The 18087-nt window shown below is 43.1% G+C and overlaps 1 protein-coding gene across 1 annotated transcript; it reads right to left on the bottom strand.

Annotated features, from left to right (window-relative positions):
• Window positions 1–10214: 10214 nt before the first annotated feature.
• LOC123498767 lies at window positions 10215–11900 on the bottom strand. Its single transcript, XM_045246183.1, has 2 exons — window positions 11768–11900; window positions 10215–11128 (listed from the first exon to the last, which is right to left on the bottom strand). Exons 1-2 carry the CDS (start codon window positions 11777–11779, stop codon window positions 10529–10531), a joined length of 612 nt encoding a protein of 203 aa, XP_045102118.1. The 5' UTR covers window positions 11780–11900; the 3' UTR covers window positions 10215–10528.
• Between the last annotated feature and the right edge of the window lie 6187 nt (window positions 11901–18087).

The following is an 18087-nucleotide window of genomic DNA, read 5'->3' as shown; positions in this document are numbered from 1 at the left end:
TCCGAAGATTGGAAATAATGAGCTCTGAGCTCGTTCCGTAGGGTAACGTCTGGCTGTCTCGTCAGAGACTGCAGCAGATCAAACAGTGAATTACACACACACACACACACACACACACACACAGAGAGAGAGAGAGAGAGAGGAGAAGAAGACGAACAAGAAGAACAAGAAAAAAAGAAGAAGACGAACAAGAAGAACAAGAAAAAAGAAAAAAGGAATAACATCAACAAATCAAGACAAATAAAACGCACACCAAACGAAAGAGAGAACGAGAGAACGAGCGAATGAATCAATGAAATGAGCAGGTTCCGAGCACTTCACCACAAGGTCACGAGGAAGAGAGAGCCAGGAAGGGAAGTGACCGAAGTAGTACGTACAGTGACCGGTCATGTAATAACTACAGGGTATCCAAGGCTGTCCTCAATAGCATACCCGGTTACCTGTTGCCCTTGAAAGCCTCAGGTGTGGTGAGCTGGGAGAGGGAGGAAGGGGACGGGGGAGGCAGAGGAGAGTATGAAATGTTATATACGGAGAGAGAGAGAAAAATGGGAACGGACAGAAAGTGAAAGCGACTGACAGGGTACTATTATTGAAGCGGATGGAAGGAAAATAAGAAGAGGAGGAGGAGGAGGAGGAAGAAGAGGAGATGGAGATGGAGATGGAGATGGAGGAGGAGGAGGAGGAGGAGGAGGAGGAGGAGGAGGAGGAATATAGAAACAAAAAAGCTAAGACGAGACAGTAGAGAAGGAACGAAAAAGAAAGGAAAAGTTATTGGCAAGTTTCAAGATTGCGTCACGGAGGAGAGAGAGAGAGAGAGAGAGAGAGAGAGAGAGAGAGAGAGAGAGAGAGAGAGAGAGAGAGAGAGGGAAAAAAAGTGTTGTTAACTCACTTGGAGGTTGCCAAGGGAGAGAGAGAGAGAGAGAGAGAGAGAGAGAGAGAGAGAGGGAGGAGATGGGCGGGTGATGGTGAGTAGAGGAATAAAAAAGGAAGAGAGAAAAGAAAAAGGCATCTCTAGGGAGTGTGTGTGCGTGTGTGTGTGATAGGGAAGAAGGCGTGGCTGTGCGAATGAAGGTCAGCAGAGGACTGGATCTCCCCACGTGACCCCGGCCCTCCCTGCCACCCTCCTGCGTCTCAGAATGGAGGAGAAAAACAAATGCTGCCTGTCAAACGTGATACTCGTTCTGCCCCGCGGAGGAAACACTGTCGGAAATCACGCGCGTAAAACTAGATCTTGTGATTAGGAAAGAGGAATAAAACAGTACCGAGGTGGAAAAAAAAGGAAAATACAAATAAAACTTAGGAATGAGATCAGATATAAGAAGTGGGCGAAAAAAAAAAACACCAGGAAGAAATAAAGTAATGATATCAGGAAGAAAAAGTAAAAAAAAAAAGAATAAATCTGACGAAATAAAATAGGAAAACAAATAAAACTAACAAATGTGAAAATAAATAAGAAAAAAAGACAATATTTGAGGGAGACAATAAGAAAAAAAATAACTTAAAACTATGTATTGAGATCAGGAAGTAGGAAAAATATAAGAAGAAAGCAAATATAAAGATCAGGTATCAAATGAAAGACCATAAAGATAAAATCGGAAGAAACACAACACACAAAACAAAATAGTGGGATCAAGAAAGAAGAAAGAAAGAAAGAAAGAAAGAAAAGAAAACAAAATCACAGTAGTAAATCATTTAAGTATATAATGAAATCAGGAAGAAACAGAAGAAAAGGGAAGTGATTGAGACAGTGAAGGTTGGAGGAGCGGAAGTGATCACGAAACACAGGGATTTGTGACAGAGAGAGAGAGAGAGAGAGAGAGAGAGAGAGAGAGAGAGAGAGAGAGAGAGAGAGAGAAAGATGTGGGAAGCGTGAGTAAGAAGGCACAGTGAGGCTGACACGCTCTGTATACCATTAGCTGCTTGATCTGCGGTGGACCGGTGGTAGTAATCCAGCCAGCCCCTCGCCGCCTGGCCCCACCGCAGGCAGGACACAGGAACACACAAGCCACGGAACGGACGGCGTGGCTTTGTGTCTAACGATGGTGCAACAATAGGAAGGGTAATAATTGGTACTATTGTTATTACTGCCATTAACACCGTCGCCGCTACAACAATGCCACTGCAGCAGCTTGTAATAAGTAACAATAGCAACAACAACTACTACTGCTACTTCTACTACTTCTACTACTACTACTACTTCTATTACTACTACTACTACTACTACTACTGCTACTAAGAAGACGATGACGACGTCACCGACGACGATGACGACATCACCGACGACAGCAGCAACGACAGCAGCAGCAGCAGCAGCAGCAGCAGCAGTAGTAGTGATGTAGTAGTAGTAGTAGTAGTAGTAGTAGTAGTAGTAGTAGTAGTAGTAGTAGTATTAGTAATAAACTCTCTCGACCTTGTTCGGGAACTGGCATCTCGGCGAGCTTTTTTGTTTTACCGTTTTTGTTGCCTTTGGCCAGTTTTCTCCCTTCTATTTAAGAAATGGTAGCGGTACAACAATAATCACAATAACAATAACAATGGTAATAACAGTAATGATAATGATAATAATAATAATGATAGTAATAATAATAGTAATAATAATGATAATAAATAATGATAATGATAACAATAATAATGATAATAATAATGATAATAATAATAATAATAATAATAATAATAATAAGAACAACAACAACAACAACAACAACAACAACAAAACAACAACAGCATTACTAACAAAATAAACAAACCTCTGAGACGCGAGCCACTGGTCAGCAGGCAGTACTTGAGGTGTAAGGTAAGGTGACAAGACTTCACTAAAACCAGTTACTCTATATGAGCACCGTTCGGGCCTACCAGGAAAAAACAGTCCCAGGACCTTGAACACCGCAATGCACGTCAATACTAACCAAACCTCGCTTCGTAGAACATCAAATTAGCTTCATTAAATTTTTGAAAGTAAACTCATCATGGAATTTTCTCCTCATATAAAAAAAAAGATGCGATGTGATTCATAATTTCGTTTTAGCAAAGTACTTACTTGCTAATCTAACCTGTCTTTGTACACTATCAAATTTACCTAACGAATTCTTAATCATTTAGAAAAACACGTTAAATAAATGAATAGGGAAACCACTGATCTATTCCATCGTCTATTAATAATTGTGCGGAACAGTTTAATAGAAATAAGTCAACCAAGGATAAAGGAATGTGTTGCTATCCTTTTTTTTTTATTTATACCATGTGGACTTTTCACGGGAATTTATGGGCGAAAGAGGATACTTTTTGTGGTACCTCCTATCTCAAAACCCACCCGCTAGGAAACCGTTGCCCCGAGTGAGGAAGCCCAGCCTACACTCGGACCGTGGACAGGATTCGAACCCGAGCGCTTGGAGACCCTTCAGACCCCAAAGCAGGCATGGTTCCACTGTACCACGGCGGTTCTTCGTAAGACAAAACTTCACAAGAATGACATGCACGAATATACAAAAAATGAAAGCAATATGAACATCTTTATATCCTTTTCTTTATAATCACTCAAGCTCAATTTCAGTTCACAATTTTATCATTCCATCCACTTCTCATTCCCTTCCTCTATCCATCTATTTCACGCATCCTGATCGCCATGCCCTTAACCTTACTCGTTTCCTTCCACATTTCCTTCACGCCTGCCTGCCCTTTCCTCCCACCAGCCTCGTGACACTGGTCTGGGCCTGTCTCCACATAGTCCCACCTTGGATTTCTATTTGCTTTCTCTCCTTCCGCACTGGCTCGTTTGAACAGTGTGACCGTCTCGTGATAAGCTGTGGTATGTTTCCTTTTTTTCCTCATGATATAGTGACAGGAACTACTGCTACTATTTCTACTGCTACAACACCTATTAGTGCTGGTGATGACGGTGTCCTAAATGATAAAGATGCGTAATACCACAGAAAACCTGATCTCTTTTGAAAGGTTGTAGTCGAAGAGCACACACACACACACACACACACACACACACACACACACACACACACACACACACACACACACACACACATATGGACAAGCACCATCAATAATTTTTCGATCGTATAATTACTGTAGTGACTGAATCTTCATTGATTCTTTCGCGGAAACAACAAAATCAACAATAACAAGAACAAGAACAACAATAACAATAACAACAACAATAATAATAATAATAATAATAATAATAATAATAATAATAATAATAATAATAATAACAACAACACCAACAACACTAACTGTTCGGCGGCATTCACTAGGGTCGGGGAGGGAGAGACAGAGGGAGAGAGGGAGGGGAGGGGAAGGGAGAGGGGGCCCACATTACCATCCATAATCATAATTTCTGCTCCTGAAGATCACTTACCCTCGTGACTGGCCGAGAGAGGACCAGTTTTTTCTTACTTTCCATTATTTTTTCACTGATGCTGAGGGTAATCCACAATTCTCTCTCTCTCTCTCTCTCTCTCTCTCTCTCTCTCTCTCTCTCTCTCTCTCTCTCTCTCTCTCTGTCTCTCTCTGTCTCTTTAACACACACCAAAGAAAAAACACACAGGCACTTATTATCATCTCTCTATATTTTCCTCTGACGCAAGCAAGACAAGAATTACAAAGTGAATCACGTGCCGCGTCTGTCAAGCAACAAAACGGGGAGGCCGCCGCATAAATACCAGCGGGTGAGTCTGAGTGGCGCCTGCAGGGACTTACTCTTTCGCCAGGTGTGTTACTGTCACGCTAGTCTGGCCGTCGTGAGCATGGAGGCATATTTACTCACATCTATGGCGGTTCTCCTTGGCCATGTGGGATGCGCGAGTGTGCGAGAAGACATAGAAGAAAGAGATGGTTGTCTTTCGTTGATAAGCGTAAAAAATATGAGGAGCATAGAATGAAGGGAAAAAGAATGGCATGGGTAAGCAAAGACCACGAGAAAAAGAGGAGGATAGGAGAAGGATGTGAAAGAGGAAAGAATGCACGAGTAAACGCAAAATATGAAGTAAAAAAAAAAAAAAAGGAAAACGAGGAGGAGGAGGAGAAGGAGGAGGAAGAGAAGGAGGAAAGAACGCAGGGAAACGGAAAGGGAGACTGAGTGTGTGAAGACTTCGAAGAAAAGGAAGGAAAAATATGAGAAAGAAAGAAGGAATAAAAAAAAACATGTTGGAGGAGGATGGTAAAAATAATGAAGACGAGGAGGAGGAGGAGGAGGAGGAGGAGGAGGAGGAGGAGGAGGAGGAGGAGGAGGAGGAGGAGGAGGAGGAGGAGGAGGAGGAGGAGGAGGAAAAGAAAAGAAACCTATATTAATATTGAAAACGATAATGACGTAACAGAAAAAAGGAAAATTCTTAAACGTATTGTGAGAGAGAGAGAGAGAGAGAGAGAGAGAGAGAGAGAGAGAGAGAGAGAGAGAGAGAGAGAGAGAGAGAGAGAGAGAGAGAGCTAACCGTGAAAAAGTGTTGAAATATGAAAACTCTCCTAGCGCGCCACCATACACACCGACGCTTCTACCAGGTTACTCCCTCAGGATGAACGCATTTAACTACTTCAGAACTGGGACTCTTTTTTACCATGAGTTTTCGGTATGATTAGAGGATTTAATCTATTTTAGAAAGGATCTATGGAGCTCAGAAGATTAATGACTAGAGTCTCCACGATTTTAATCCTTACATATGTTTTTGACGCTATATAAAATCACCATACAGTAAGCAAGGTTTGAAGACACTTATCCCATTCTTTTGGCGAACTTTCTTGACCCTGTACGTGGACTGGTATCTCAGTGGGCCTTTTTGTTTGAGAGTTTTTGTTGCCATAGCTAGTTTTCCCCTCTTGCATATAAAACGAAAGAATACAGGGTTTTCTACACCTTCATTGCTTTAAAATTACTCGATGATTTTAGAAAGAGCACTTAAGAAATTCGAATTGGACGTGGAGGTGTAAAACTACTGTACCTTTTACCTTTTCCTGACGCAGATCATATCACGCTGGCAAGACAAAAAGATTCTCTACCTTCATTACACTCAACTACCCGGTGATTTATGAATGGCCACCTTGTAATGACTTGACGTGGAGTTGGAAAAATATTGTTATCATTTATCTCCATTGTTTTTTTTTCCCGAGTGGACCTGCACCTCCCCCTCCTTCAGACTGTCCTCACGTCAGTAACTTTCTCCCCTGATCCCACCTGACGGGGTTCTTACGCTGATGTGTGCCTGGAGGGGAACACCCGCGCCCCCCCCCCCCACCTCGGCCCTGAGTGAGGCTGCGGGGCGGGTGCTCTCTTGCATGACTACCCACGGTTGATTTCACGTGCCGGCGCCTGGAACACGTGCACCTTCACCCCTCCAGTACCCCTCCTCTACCCCCAACTCCCAAGCTCAACAAACACTAACACGGACGAACAAGGACACATAAAACACTCACTCATATATATACTCAGTCACAAAAACTGGCGTGACAACTATTTGGGGCTGAGGCGGGAGGGAGGGGAGGGAGAGCTGGATGGAGGGAAGAAACAGACACACACAGACACACACACACACACACACACACACACACACACACACTAATTACTTGAGAACGTAACCCAGCCAGGTGTCCCTCGAAATTCACTTCAGACAACACGACAGACGGAGGGAGAATCTAGAGGCTAACCGGACTATCCACCCAACGGGAACTGACGAGCCGTGGGGACGAGAAAAAATAAGGCGGACAAAATATATTTAATGCGTGCAATTACCGGTGGAGTTCTAAGGTTCGTGACTCGTGCATCAGGCGCGGCGATAGCAACAGTCTTCCTGCAACGGGTCCAGGGAAGTGAGGTGATTTGAATAAGGGCAACGAAGCAAGGAGACAGGGATGGGAGGGTGGGGAGCAGTGTTGTGTGAAGGGGAGAGAAGGAGAATAAAATAGAGATGCAAGAGATGGATGGAAAGAATAGGATGAACGTGTGGAGGGTGGATGAAAAGGGAAAAGGATGGAAGTGCAGGAGATGGATGGAAAGAACAGGATGGACGTGGGAAGCTGGATGGAAAGAATAGGATGGACGTGTAGAAGATGGATGGAAAGGAGAATAGGATGAACGCGCAGGAGATGGAAGGAAAGAAGAATAAAATGGACGTGCAGAAGGTGGACAGAAAGGAGAAAAAATGGACGTGTGAGAGGTGGATAGGAAAGGAATAGAATGTATGTGTGGGAGGTGGATAGGAAAGGAGAAAGGAATGGAAACGCAGGGGATGAAAGAAAATCATGAAATAAGTATACAGATGAGCTAGATTGATGTTTCTTTTGGTGGCCTACGACAAGAAAAAAAAAAAAAAAGTTCCATTGAGGTGCTAATGCAGGAAGTGGATGGGGTAAAGAATATGGCGGACGTGGAATGAGAGTATATGGAAGGAGTGAGGGGTGGATGGAAAGAGGAAGGATATGGAGTGAAACTTATATAATGGATGGACAAGAATACGGGATGGGTAGATAAATGGAGAGACTGGAAGGGAACATGTAAAGGGTAACAGGTCGATCAATTGTAAATAAAAAAAATAAATAAATAAATAAACAAAATAAATAAAAAAATAAAAGATATGAAGTAAGGAGAAATAAAGAAATAAAAAAAAAATCTCCTTATGTCCATCTTTGTCAATTCACGCCCTCACCCACGCCCACACTGAGGCACCACATCACCTACGCCCACACACCAAACACGTCACTCTAGCCTGCCATCACACGCCCACCTTGACTCACTCCGCGGCGTCATGAAGGAAGCGATGAGGATAACGTGTTTGTTTTACGGTTGTCATTTGCCTTGGTAACGGAGGCTGGGGAGGAGGTCTGGGGGAGAACGACGACGACGACGACGACGAGGACGAGGACGAGGACGGCGACGACTCAAGTAGACATGAGACGGGTTACTTACACTGTCCATTTATATTTTGTTACGTGGCTGGTCGTTTTTTCTCTCCACGTCCCTCATTAGGTGCACGTGACTGACCATCGCCTGGCGGGGAGTCATCGGAGAAGCAGCCGCCAGTGTGCGGTGGTAGAGCTCTCGCGTAAAGGCAATTCAAACAGACGAATGCATTAAATGAACATAATGGATATAAGGAGTTTAATTCCTAGCTCGCCTCTTCACAGTGCCACCGGCTTGTATAGTTAGGTGTGGTGTGGTGTGGTGTGGTGTGGTGTGGTGTAACGTGATGTGATGTGAAGTGGTGTGGTGTGGTGTGGTGTGGTGTGGTGTGAAGTGGTGTGGTGTGGTGTGGTGTGAAGTGGTGTGGTGTGAAGTGGTGTGGTGTGGTGTGAAGTGGTGAGGTGTGGCGCGGTGCGTGTCCTGCGCTGCCTGTATCTCGCCGGCAGTTTCCATCCTCATCTCGGCGGCGCGTGAAGGTCACAACAACAAATACACTTCCTCTGTTAACTTGATGCAATAATTTTTCATCAATATCTAAAAGAAAATATCGTGTCATACTGAGTTATTTATTTCCTGTACAAACATAAATCAACAGCAAAACCAGTGCAATACTTTGTTGGAACACTGCTGCTACTGCTGCTGCTGCTGCTGCTGCTTGGGTGAGTGATATTAAATCGTGATGCTACACGTGTATGTTTGATACATCCTGTAACTTACTGATGTGGATGCTGTCTTGCCATGTTATTTGTCGGATTAAGAGTGTGCAAAAAAAAAAAAAAATAAATAAATAAAATAAATAAATAAAATAAAAATAAATAAATAAATAAAATAAGAAATAAAAAATAAACGAAATCAAGAAAATACCAGGAGAGGAGCAGCAGGATACCAATAGATTTACACGTGCCACCTGTTACAAATAAATAAATATGTACCATTATCTCTATCCATATATTCATCTATCTTTTTTAAGCCATACATTACTCTGCTTGGGAATAGAATGTAAGCGTAAACCCATTGCTTCCCGTCCTACCTTCATCTAGAACCCTAATAATTTTACTTACATTACCACCTGAGAGATATAACAAGGCTGATATAAACAAATTACTTGAGTTAGAGATGAGGATAAGACCACAAGCAAGCAAGCAAATAAGTAAGTAAGTAAATAAGTAAGACGCAGCGTACGGGACTCCTGCCTGCCGCGTCCTTGCTGCGCTTTGAACATGCTGCTATAGTTTTTCTTTTTTCCATTTTTTTTTTTTTGTGAGGGTAGTGAGGGACAGGTGTGGTGGTGCCGCCAGTGACGCATCGACTTAGCAGCATGCCGGCACATTCCAAGCCTCCACAGGTGTTGCATTCTCGTAGTCACACACCTGCAGTACACGTGTCCTCGTGGTGTTTAAACTCTTCAGTACCGTGACGCGTTTTCATATTAATTTTGGTTACTATTTGACGATTTTATACAACTTCAGAAACCTATGTGGGCATTAAAATAGTGAGGATTCTGTCCATTGATTTTCTGATCTCCATAGACCCTTCCTAATGCAAATAAAATCGTCTAATCGTACACAAAAACTCATGGTAAAAAAAAAAAAGCGTTCCAGTACTGAAGGAGTTAAATGTCTTTGTCTAGAGTTAATAAGTCTCATTAAAACATAAAAAAATAAGTGAAGCTAAAAGGAACCATCCAGCCTTCGAGTGGCAGTTCCTGTATGAAAAACACCTGCCTATTTCCACCTGTCATCCCCATCCATGAGTTTGTCCAATATTTCAAAACCCCCTAATGACTCAGCACTAACAATCTGATTACGGAGTCCATTCCATTAATATAACATTCTATTTGAGAACTAATCCCTTCCTATCTCTTTTTAAGTATTTTTTTTTCAATCACGCACCATCTCACAGGAAACACAATGGCACTGCGCCAACAAACGCGTCTTCCCACATCCCTGGTCATTTCTAGCGAGTCTGAGCCTAACATATAGTCATAAAATGGAGATCGATATTTGGCAAAACGAGTATCAAGGAGCGAGATGTACACATGAATGCAAGTTTATGAATCGACAGATATAAACGAGCAAGACGCGTGATGACGTCAATGTCAGTCAGAAAGGCAAAGTAATAGAGTAGCAGGGCAACTCTTTTTTCCTCTACCCAAGCCAATAATTTGGTTTCGTGACCTTGAAGTCCCGCCTCCCCAACCACCAGACTCTTAACCCGGCTCAGCTCAACTCCGCCTCGCCCATGCTCGCCCACGCCCCGCGGAGCTCCGCGCCGCCCACTTTCTTGTAAGGAAGGTCAGCAAGAAAAGGAATAGTTTTTACATGACCGTCGACGGATTTTATTCTTACCACAAATATACATACATACATACACAGAAAACATGACGCTACATGTAAACGTTACAATATACTCTGTAAGTCAACATAGAGGCGATCTGAACTTAGAAAATACTGATTCAGGAGTGATGAGAAAAGTTGGGAAGGAAAGAAAAGTGTGACGCGGGGCCACGAAGTTTTAAGAATGCGATGGCGACGTGGCTACAAGGGTCATCTTTGGCACGGGCCGGGGACTGCGTGGGCCTCCCCGGGGCTCCTGAAGGGTCGGTTGGGGCTGCTACTGCTGGCCTCCTCATCGCTGGGTGGCAGTGTTCCTGTTCGCCTGGTTCCAGTAATCGGCATGGGCTCGGAAATGGGCGGCCTTGGCGGCGACAACACTGGGTGTCTCACTCACGTGTCCGCTAAGACCGGCAGGCACCTCGTCAGCAAAAGGCCCCGTCCAGCGCATTATTGGCTCCTCGGCAGCGAGATCGAACAGGGGCGTCTGACTGACGGCAGTGAAGCGGTGGGGGGCAGCGGTGACCATTGGGCGAGGGGCGTGCTTGAGCACAGGCTTATGGGTGGGCGCGGCCTGGTGTCCGGCCAGGTGTCCTGCCATGTGTGTGGCGCCCGGGAAGATGTTGGGGCCAGGCACAAAATGCTCGTTGGTGCCCAGATTGGCGGAGAAGGAGAAGGCGTTGAAGGTCGGGGGGTTGATGGCCTGAGGAACATTGGTGACGGGGTCCATCACGCGGTCGCGGTGGTAGATGTGGATGTCAGGTGCCAGCGCCGCCAGCCTGGCCAGGCGGTTGTACTCAGCGATGAAGGCATTGCGGGCTGCCTCCACCTCTGGGGTGTCGCGAGGGAAAACTTGGGCGCCGAAGGCCACGCCAAGTACTACACTCACAATCACCTGCAACAACCAACACTTAATACCTGACGTAAACTGATACACACAAACACACACACACACACACACACACACACACACACACACACACACACACACACATGAATCCTGAGGCCTTCATCACCTCTGACAACCGACCTCAAAACCTGCGGTTCCTCCTCACCACAACGTGACCTACTACCACTGACCCCCTAACCTCCTGCTGGCCGCAGACCAAGGCATCATCACCACCACCACCACCACCACCACCACCACCACCACCACCACCATCGCTCCATCACATCCTTCATTTTAGCGCGCCAGCTATTTACACAGCCTTCTGAATGATGTACAATACATGAAAAAAAGCATAATACCTAACACACAACATGCCTCAACTTTTTTGTGCAAGTTCTGATTGTACTTTATGTATACTAATCTATGTGATATGTTACCTTTTACAATTCTGTACATCAAACATTCAATGAAATGCAACGCATCTCTATCACAGCCTCACTACAACAAGAGACCACTCGCTATTCCAGCTTGAACACGTGTCTACTACTCGCTTAAAAACTTTCCCTTTACAGTCACTCGTCACGCGGGCCCAACTCACTCACACACAGTCACACGTGTTTACGCGCCCGCCCCACCAATACTCACAAGGGAGCGCATCGTGCCAGTGCCTTGCCCGCTTGTCGAAGATTAACGCTGAAGAACTGGCTGCCCGGCCTTTTATACGGGAGGGACCGGGCGACCTTGGTGCTGGATGGGCCTGCGAGAAGTGAGGAGTGCACCGCGGGCGAGGTGAGGCGCGTGGTGCGTCCCTTGATGACGTCCACCACCACGTTTCTTAACCTCGTATTTCCTTAATAATTTGTGCGCACACAAGAATGGCAATTACGCGACGTGTGTGTGTGTGGGCCTGAGCGTGACCTTGAGCTGCGAGGACCAGAATGTATGAGCAGCACGCAGAGGGTAATTGTTGAGACAAGCGTCAAAGTGTCCCATACTCAGGAGTGTTGCGGTAGAGGAATGCATTCTCCAGTATTTTGATATCTCATCTGGACTACTACAAAGAAACTCTAGTGAAAATCATTGCTATTTTCAATCACTACATCTTATGAGAAAATAAAGTACTAAGCTTCTCCTAGCTGGATTTAGGAGTCATGGGGCAGGAAAAGCAGGTTCTGGGTGGGTCGGAGCCAAGCAGGGTGGGGCGTTAGGCAAGACACACACACACACACACACACACACACACACACACACACACACACACACACACACACACACACACACAGCAAGCATTCGAGATGAGCAGCACAGCGCCGTCCGTCAGAGCATCACGAGGAAGGAGGACAGCTCAGCCTCGCTCAGTCTGTCCTTCCCTCTCACTCCTCTCACTTCCCACTCCATTCGTCAGCCACAACTACTTCGGTAAAATGGGATCCATATTTGCAACGGCACGTACACCTAACGGCGGCAACACCTATTCACCGCCACTCACTAATGAACACTACAACGCGTTCAAGGGTAAATACAAATGATAAAACACTCACTTACAATCACATGACCTTCATAATATTTTTTTTTTTTTGCTGGGGAATTCTGTAGCATTCAAATCCCTTCTTTAACCTTCCCATCGGTCATTCAGAGAGAGAGAGAGAGAGAGAGAGAGAGAGAGAGAGAGAGAGAGAGAGAGAGAGAGAGAATTGAGATGAACTGGCAATAAAAAACATCGGAAGCATAGTTTTTCCTCCTCCTCACCTTTCATCTCCTCACCCTCCTCCTTTCCTCTTTCATCTCCTCCAGCTCCAGCTCCCCTCCTGCTCCTGCTCCTCCTCTTCTTCCTCCTCCTTGCCTCTGCTCAGCCCTCACTCAGCCCCTTAACAACACCTTCAGTAACCCACGCATGCGCAGTTATTTATCCTCTTTTCGGATGCATAACGGAGCCTTCAACATCCTCGTTTTCTAACAGTTGAAAGAAGGCGGAGTGTGAAAGTTTTTTGTGTTTTGTTGTTTTTTTGTAACTGACTGACACACACATGCACTCTGTCTGTCTGTCTGTCTGTTTCTCTGTCTGTCTCATACTCACTCACTCACTCTCTCTCTCTCTCTCTCTCTCTCTCTCTCTCTCTTAACCTTTTACGGCATTTCCACTCCACACACACACACACACACACACACACACACACACACACATGACCACTCGTCCATTATTGTATCATTGCCTCATCCTTAGCTCAATTAAGATTCCCCTCCCCTCTCTCTCTCTCTCTCTCTCTCTCTCTCTCTCTCTCTCTCTCTCTTGCTCCGTGTCTCAGATGCCTCAGTAGTTCCCTGGGATTGTCTTTCCTTCCTGATTTCTTCCTGTTATTCATTTGGTGAAAAGGCTTGGAGTTAATTTTTTTTTGTTTTTAATATGTTGCATACCATTATTATTATTATTATTATTATTATTATTATTATTATTATTATTATTATTATTATTATTATTATTGCATCTACTGATTACGTGGAATAGTCGCAAAGTCTCTCTCTCTCTCTCTCTCTCTCTCAATCACACACACACACACACACACACACACACACACACACACACACACACACACACACACACACACACACACACACACACACACACTCACTCACTCACTCACTCTCTTTCTCTCAACACACACACACACACACACACACACACACACACACACACACACACACACACACACACACACACAGACACACGGACAGAACACCGGAAATCACTGATCAAGAACATGAACGAAGAAGAGAAAAGTGAGAGAGAGGGAGAAGAGAGAAAAAAGTAGAGAGAAGAATCTTGTTGTAACTGTCTCACCTTCCTTTCAGTGATCCAGGATGCTTCACTCTCCCTCTCTCACTCTCCCCTACATCTCCTCCTCCTCCTCCTCCTCCTCTACCCTCCTTCACTCTCTCCATTCAGGTTCTCTTCATTTCTTCTAAGAGTCAATACGCCCATCAGTTCCTCTCCTTATTTTGTCTTTTTTTTTCTTATATTTTCGAGGGACGAGTGTTTGAACGCCACAAAAAAACAGGTTGCTAATTTTCATAGTGTGGCAAATCTCGTTTTCTTTTTGCCTGTCTTCGTCTTTTCTTTTTATTTGACGCACTGATCTTTTTTTTCCTCGTCTCTTGTTTTTCTTCTTCTAATATTACACCTATTTGATTTTATTGTTGTTCTTCGTTTTCTTGTTACTTTCTTTTCTTTTCTTTTATTTATCTTTGTTTTCTTCTTCTACTTCGCCGTATTCACCTTCTTTACACTTTTTCCTATTTTCCTCTTTCCTTTTTTCCTCTTCTTTCTTTTCTCTTACTCATTTTTTTCTTCTTCTTTCCCTTCAATTCATTCATCTTTTCTTTTTTTTATTTTATTCTCTCTTTTCTTCTTCCTTCTCCGTTTTCACCCTCTTTACACTTTTTCCTATTCTCCTCTTTCTTTTTTTCCTCTTCGTTCTATTCTCTTACTCATTTTTTTTTATTTTTCTTCTTTCCCTTCAATTCATTCATCTTTTTCTTTTTCTTTTAGCTTTAACCAAATTATTTCTCTCAGCTTCTTCCTCTACCAATATCATACCTACTTAATTTTCTTTTCTTAATCTCTCACTACCTTATCTTTTATTTCCGCCATGTCGTTTAATTATTTTTCACTTCTTCAAAATTTCCTTCTTTTTTTCTGCTTTCATTTCGTTTGGTTTTCTTTTCTTTTATCCATTTTCTTTTCTTTTTCTTTTCGTTCCTCACGAACACAAAAATGGGGCAAGAATAAATACTTAAACTATCACAGAGAGAGAGAGAGAGAGAGAGAGAGAGAGAGAGAGAGAGAGAGAGAGAGAGAGAGAGAGAGAGAGAGACACTGAAACTTACACCATAAAAAACGACAGAAAAAAACACGAGAGGATATGATGAATGCCTTTACATAAGAAAGAAGAAGATCGAGCATAACAGGTGCGCTGAAAAAAAGCTCAATTAAAGAAAAAAACGGAGAAAAAAATAACGGTGGTGGTTGTCGTGGTGAAAGATGATCATGCAAGCAACGATACATGATACACAGATAAATACACACGGATGCGTCAGTGTATACGTAGGAGTATTTGAGTGTTAGGTGTGTATTAATAGGGGAAGGTGTTTAATGGACATGGAATAAGCACACAGGTAGGAAAGAGATGACTAATAAAAGACGAAATGCTTAATAGATTTGTACACAGACACACAGACAGACAGACATAAAGACAGGTACAGCCAAACAGAAAGAAATAAGTGTAAATTACATACATACATACATACATACAAAAATGAGAAGACAATTTTATAACGTATGACTGCATGATGAGAAACAGATCTATTAATAAATTAATTGACATACCAAGATGAGAGAGAGAGAGAGAGAGAGAGAGAGAGAGAGAGAGAGAGAGAGAGAGAGAGAGAGAGAGAGAGAGAGAGAGAGAGAGAGAGAGAGAGAGAGAGAGAGAGAGAGAGCCAAATAGAAACGTAGGTAGATAGAAGAATATACATGGAGACAGTTAATAGATAAATGAGACACACACACACACACACACACACACACACACACACACACACACACACACACACACACACATCTTTCACTCCTGGTGACCTACTGACGCTCTCACAAAATGCTGACTCATTTCAACACAATATTAACACAACGTAAAACAACATTGCACAGAAAAAAACAAACAAACAAACACGTAAAACAAAACGTAACTTCATGGGGGACGTTTACGAAATGTTCATGGAATTGAGAGTAACTGTAAATCAAATCAACGAGCTGACTTAAATGAACAAGGTAAACAAGAAGGTGAGAGCAGAAAAAAAAGTGAAATGATAAGAAAAAAAAAAAAAAATAATGAGAGACAGGTAAAGGCACACAATAGGTCTCGTCTAGATTGCAAAGTTTTCAATGGATGATCAACTGTAATGTGTCCGTGGCACTCTCCAACCCGTACCTGAATAACATGTAACATTTCAGTCCCTCTCTTACGAATTCAATAGCTCAATGTTTCCCTTGTTTTCGCTTCCGTGAGTTACTTCAGGTTTCCAGATTGTCAAGCCAGGTGATGGTGACACACACACACACACACACACACACACACACACACACACACACACACACACACACACACACACACACTAATTACAGATGACGGCAATTAGTTGGTTTCCATATTGACATAAGAACGTTCCATTAAATTGTTGCATCATTTAATCCACTTACACTCGCTGATTAAACTCATTACAAATATACAGTAACATTCAGATGCTGCTGTTGAGAGAGAGAGAGAGAGAGAGAGAGAGAGAGAGAGAGAGAGAGAGAGAGAGAGAGAGAGAGAGAGAGAGAGAGAGAGAGAGAGAGAGAGAGAGAGAGAGAGAGAGAGAGAGAGAAACCAGCTCGGCCCGGCAACGTACCCACTGCATTGGATCAAGAAAGTTCCTTCGAGAATCCTGAATACTGACAAGACATCGATCAACACAGACAAGCTAACAAACGACTGGTCAGGATTCACACTGCACCTTAACAATGACACATCCTGCTCTTCACACACCTACAGGAGTCACTTTTACGCTCAGGAATGCTGCCTTAATCCCTCACACGGCTGCTGTTTCCTTTTAGGTTAATGAAAGACCATAAGCAAATTTAGACACTCCAAAGTTAGATTAATTTTGAAAGCCCACTGCAAAGTTACAATACTGCAAAGTTGGACGTATTTTGAATGGTACTAAATTTGACAGACAAGACTCTAAGATATGACTAATTTTAAAAGAACAACTTCCACAAGGGGATTACTTATTACAAACAACAGAAGTTTTTGTTTATTTAAGTACTTGGATCCACCTCATTGCATACTCCTTAATTCTCTCATTTCTCCCAACATTTTTTTCTCTCATATCCTGCAATACTATTTTGTCCCCATTTCATTGAAGTTCTTGGACTCGCCACCTCTGCATTGTTCATATACGCTCCTAGTCATCTCAGTTTCGGTTTCCGCCATTCTATCATTGTGGTCTAAACGGCATAGGATGATAGACTAATTTTCAAAGGATACTATTTAAAGTTAGACTAATTTCTAAAGGCAACACTACAAAGGTAGACCAATTTTGAAAAGCAACACTGCAAAGTTCGACCAATTTTGAAAAGCAACACCGCAAAGTTAGACCAATTCTTAAAGGCAACACTGCAAAATTAGACCAATTTTGAAAAGCAACACTACAAAGTTAGACCAATTCTTAAAGGCAACACTGCAAAGTTAGACCAATTTTGAAAAGCAACACTGCAAAGTTAGACCAATTTTGAAAAGCAACACTTCAAAGTTAGATCAATTTCGAGAAAAAAAAAAAAACAACACTGCAAAACTTAAGAATAATTTTGATAAGTAACACCGCAAAGTCGAAATCAAAAGACCAACACAGCAGAATCATACCAATACTGAAAGGCAACACACACACACACACACACACACACACACACACACACACACACACACACACACACACACACACAGCCAAGAAGGTGATCGAGTATTTAGTAAAACATCTTAGGGCAACTACTTTATTCACTCTTTACATACTAATACTGCTGGGGTGACTTCAAGTGTCATTAAAAGTCGAAGGATTAAGAACACACCAGGCCTTTTTGCTGACGTAAGAGAGAACAACAGGTGAGAGGGACGGCAGCTAGGGGAGGAGTGGTTGCTAGGATATGAGAGAGAGAGAGAGAGAGAGAGAGAGAGAGAGAGAGAGAGAGAGAGAGAGAGAGAGAGAGAGAGAGAGAGAGAGAGAGAGAGAGAGAGAGAGAGAGAGAGAGAGAGAGAGAGAGAATGTTGTGTGAGAAATTGTGATGAAAAGACAGATTTCTCTTTTATTATCATTACTATAGTTGTGAGTAAGAGTGAGAATGATGTGGACCTGCGTGAGTGTGTGATGCT

This window comes from Portunus trituberculatus, chromosome 48 (assembly GCF_017591435.1).
Source record: "Portunus trituberculatus isolate SZX2019 chromosome 48, ASM1759143v1, whole genome shotgun sequence".
Lineage (NCBI taxonomy): Eukaryota > Metazoa > Arthropoda > Malacostraca > Decapoda > Portunidae > Portunus > Portunus trituberculatus.
The sequence above is the reverse complement of the archived record's forward strand: the minus strand, read 5'-3'. Positions and strand labels throughout refer to the sequence as shown.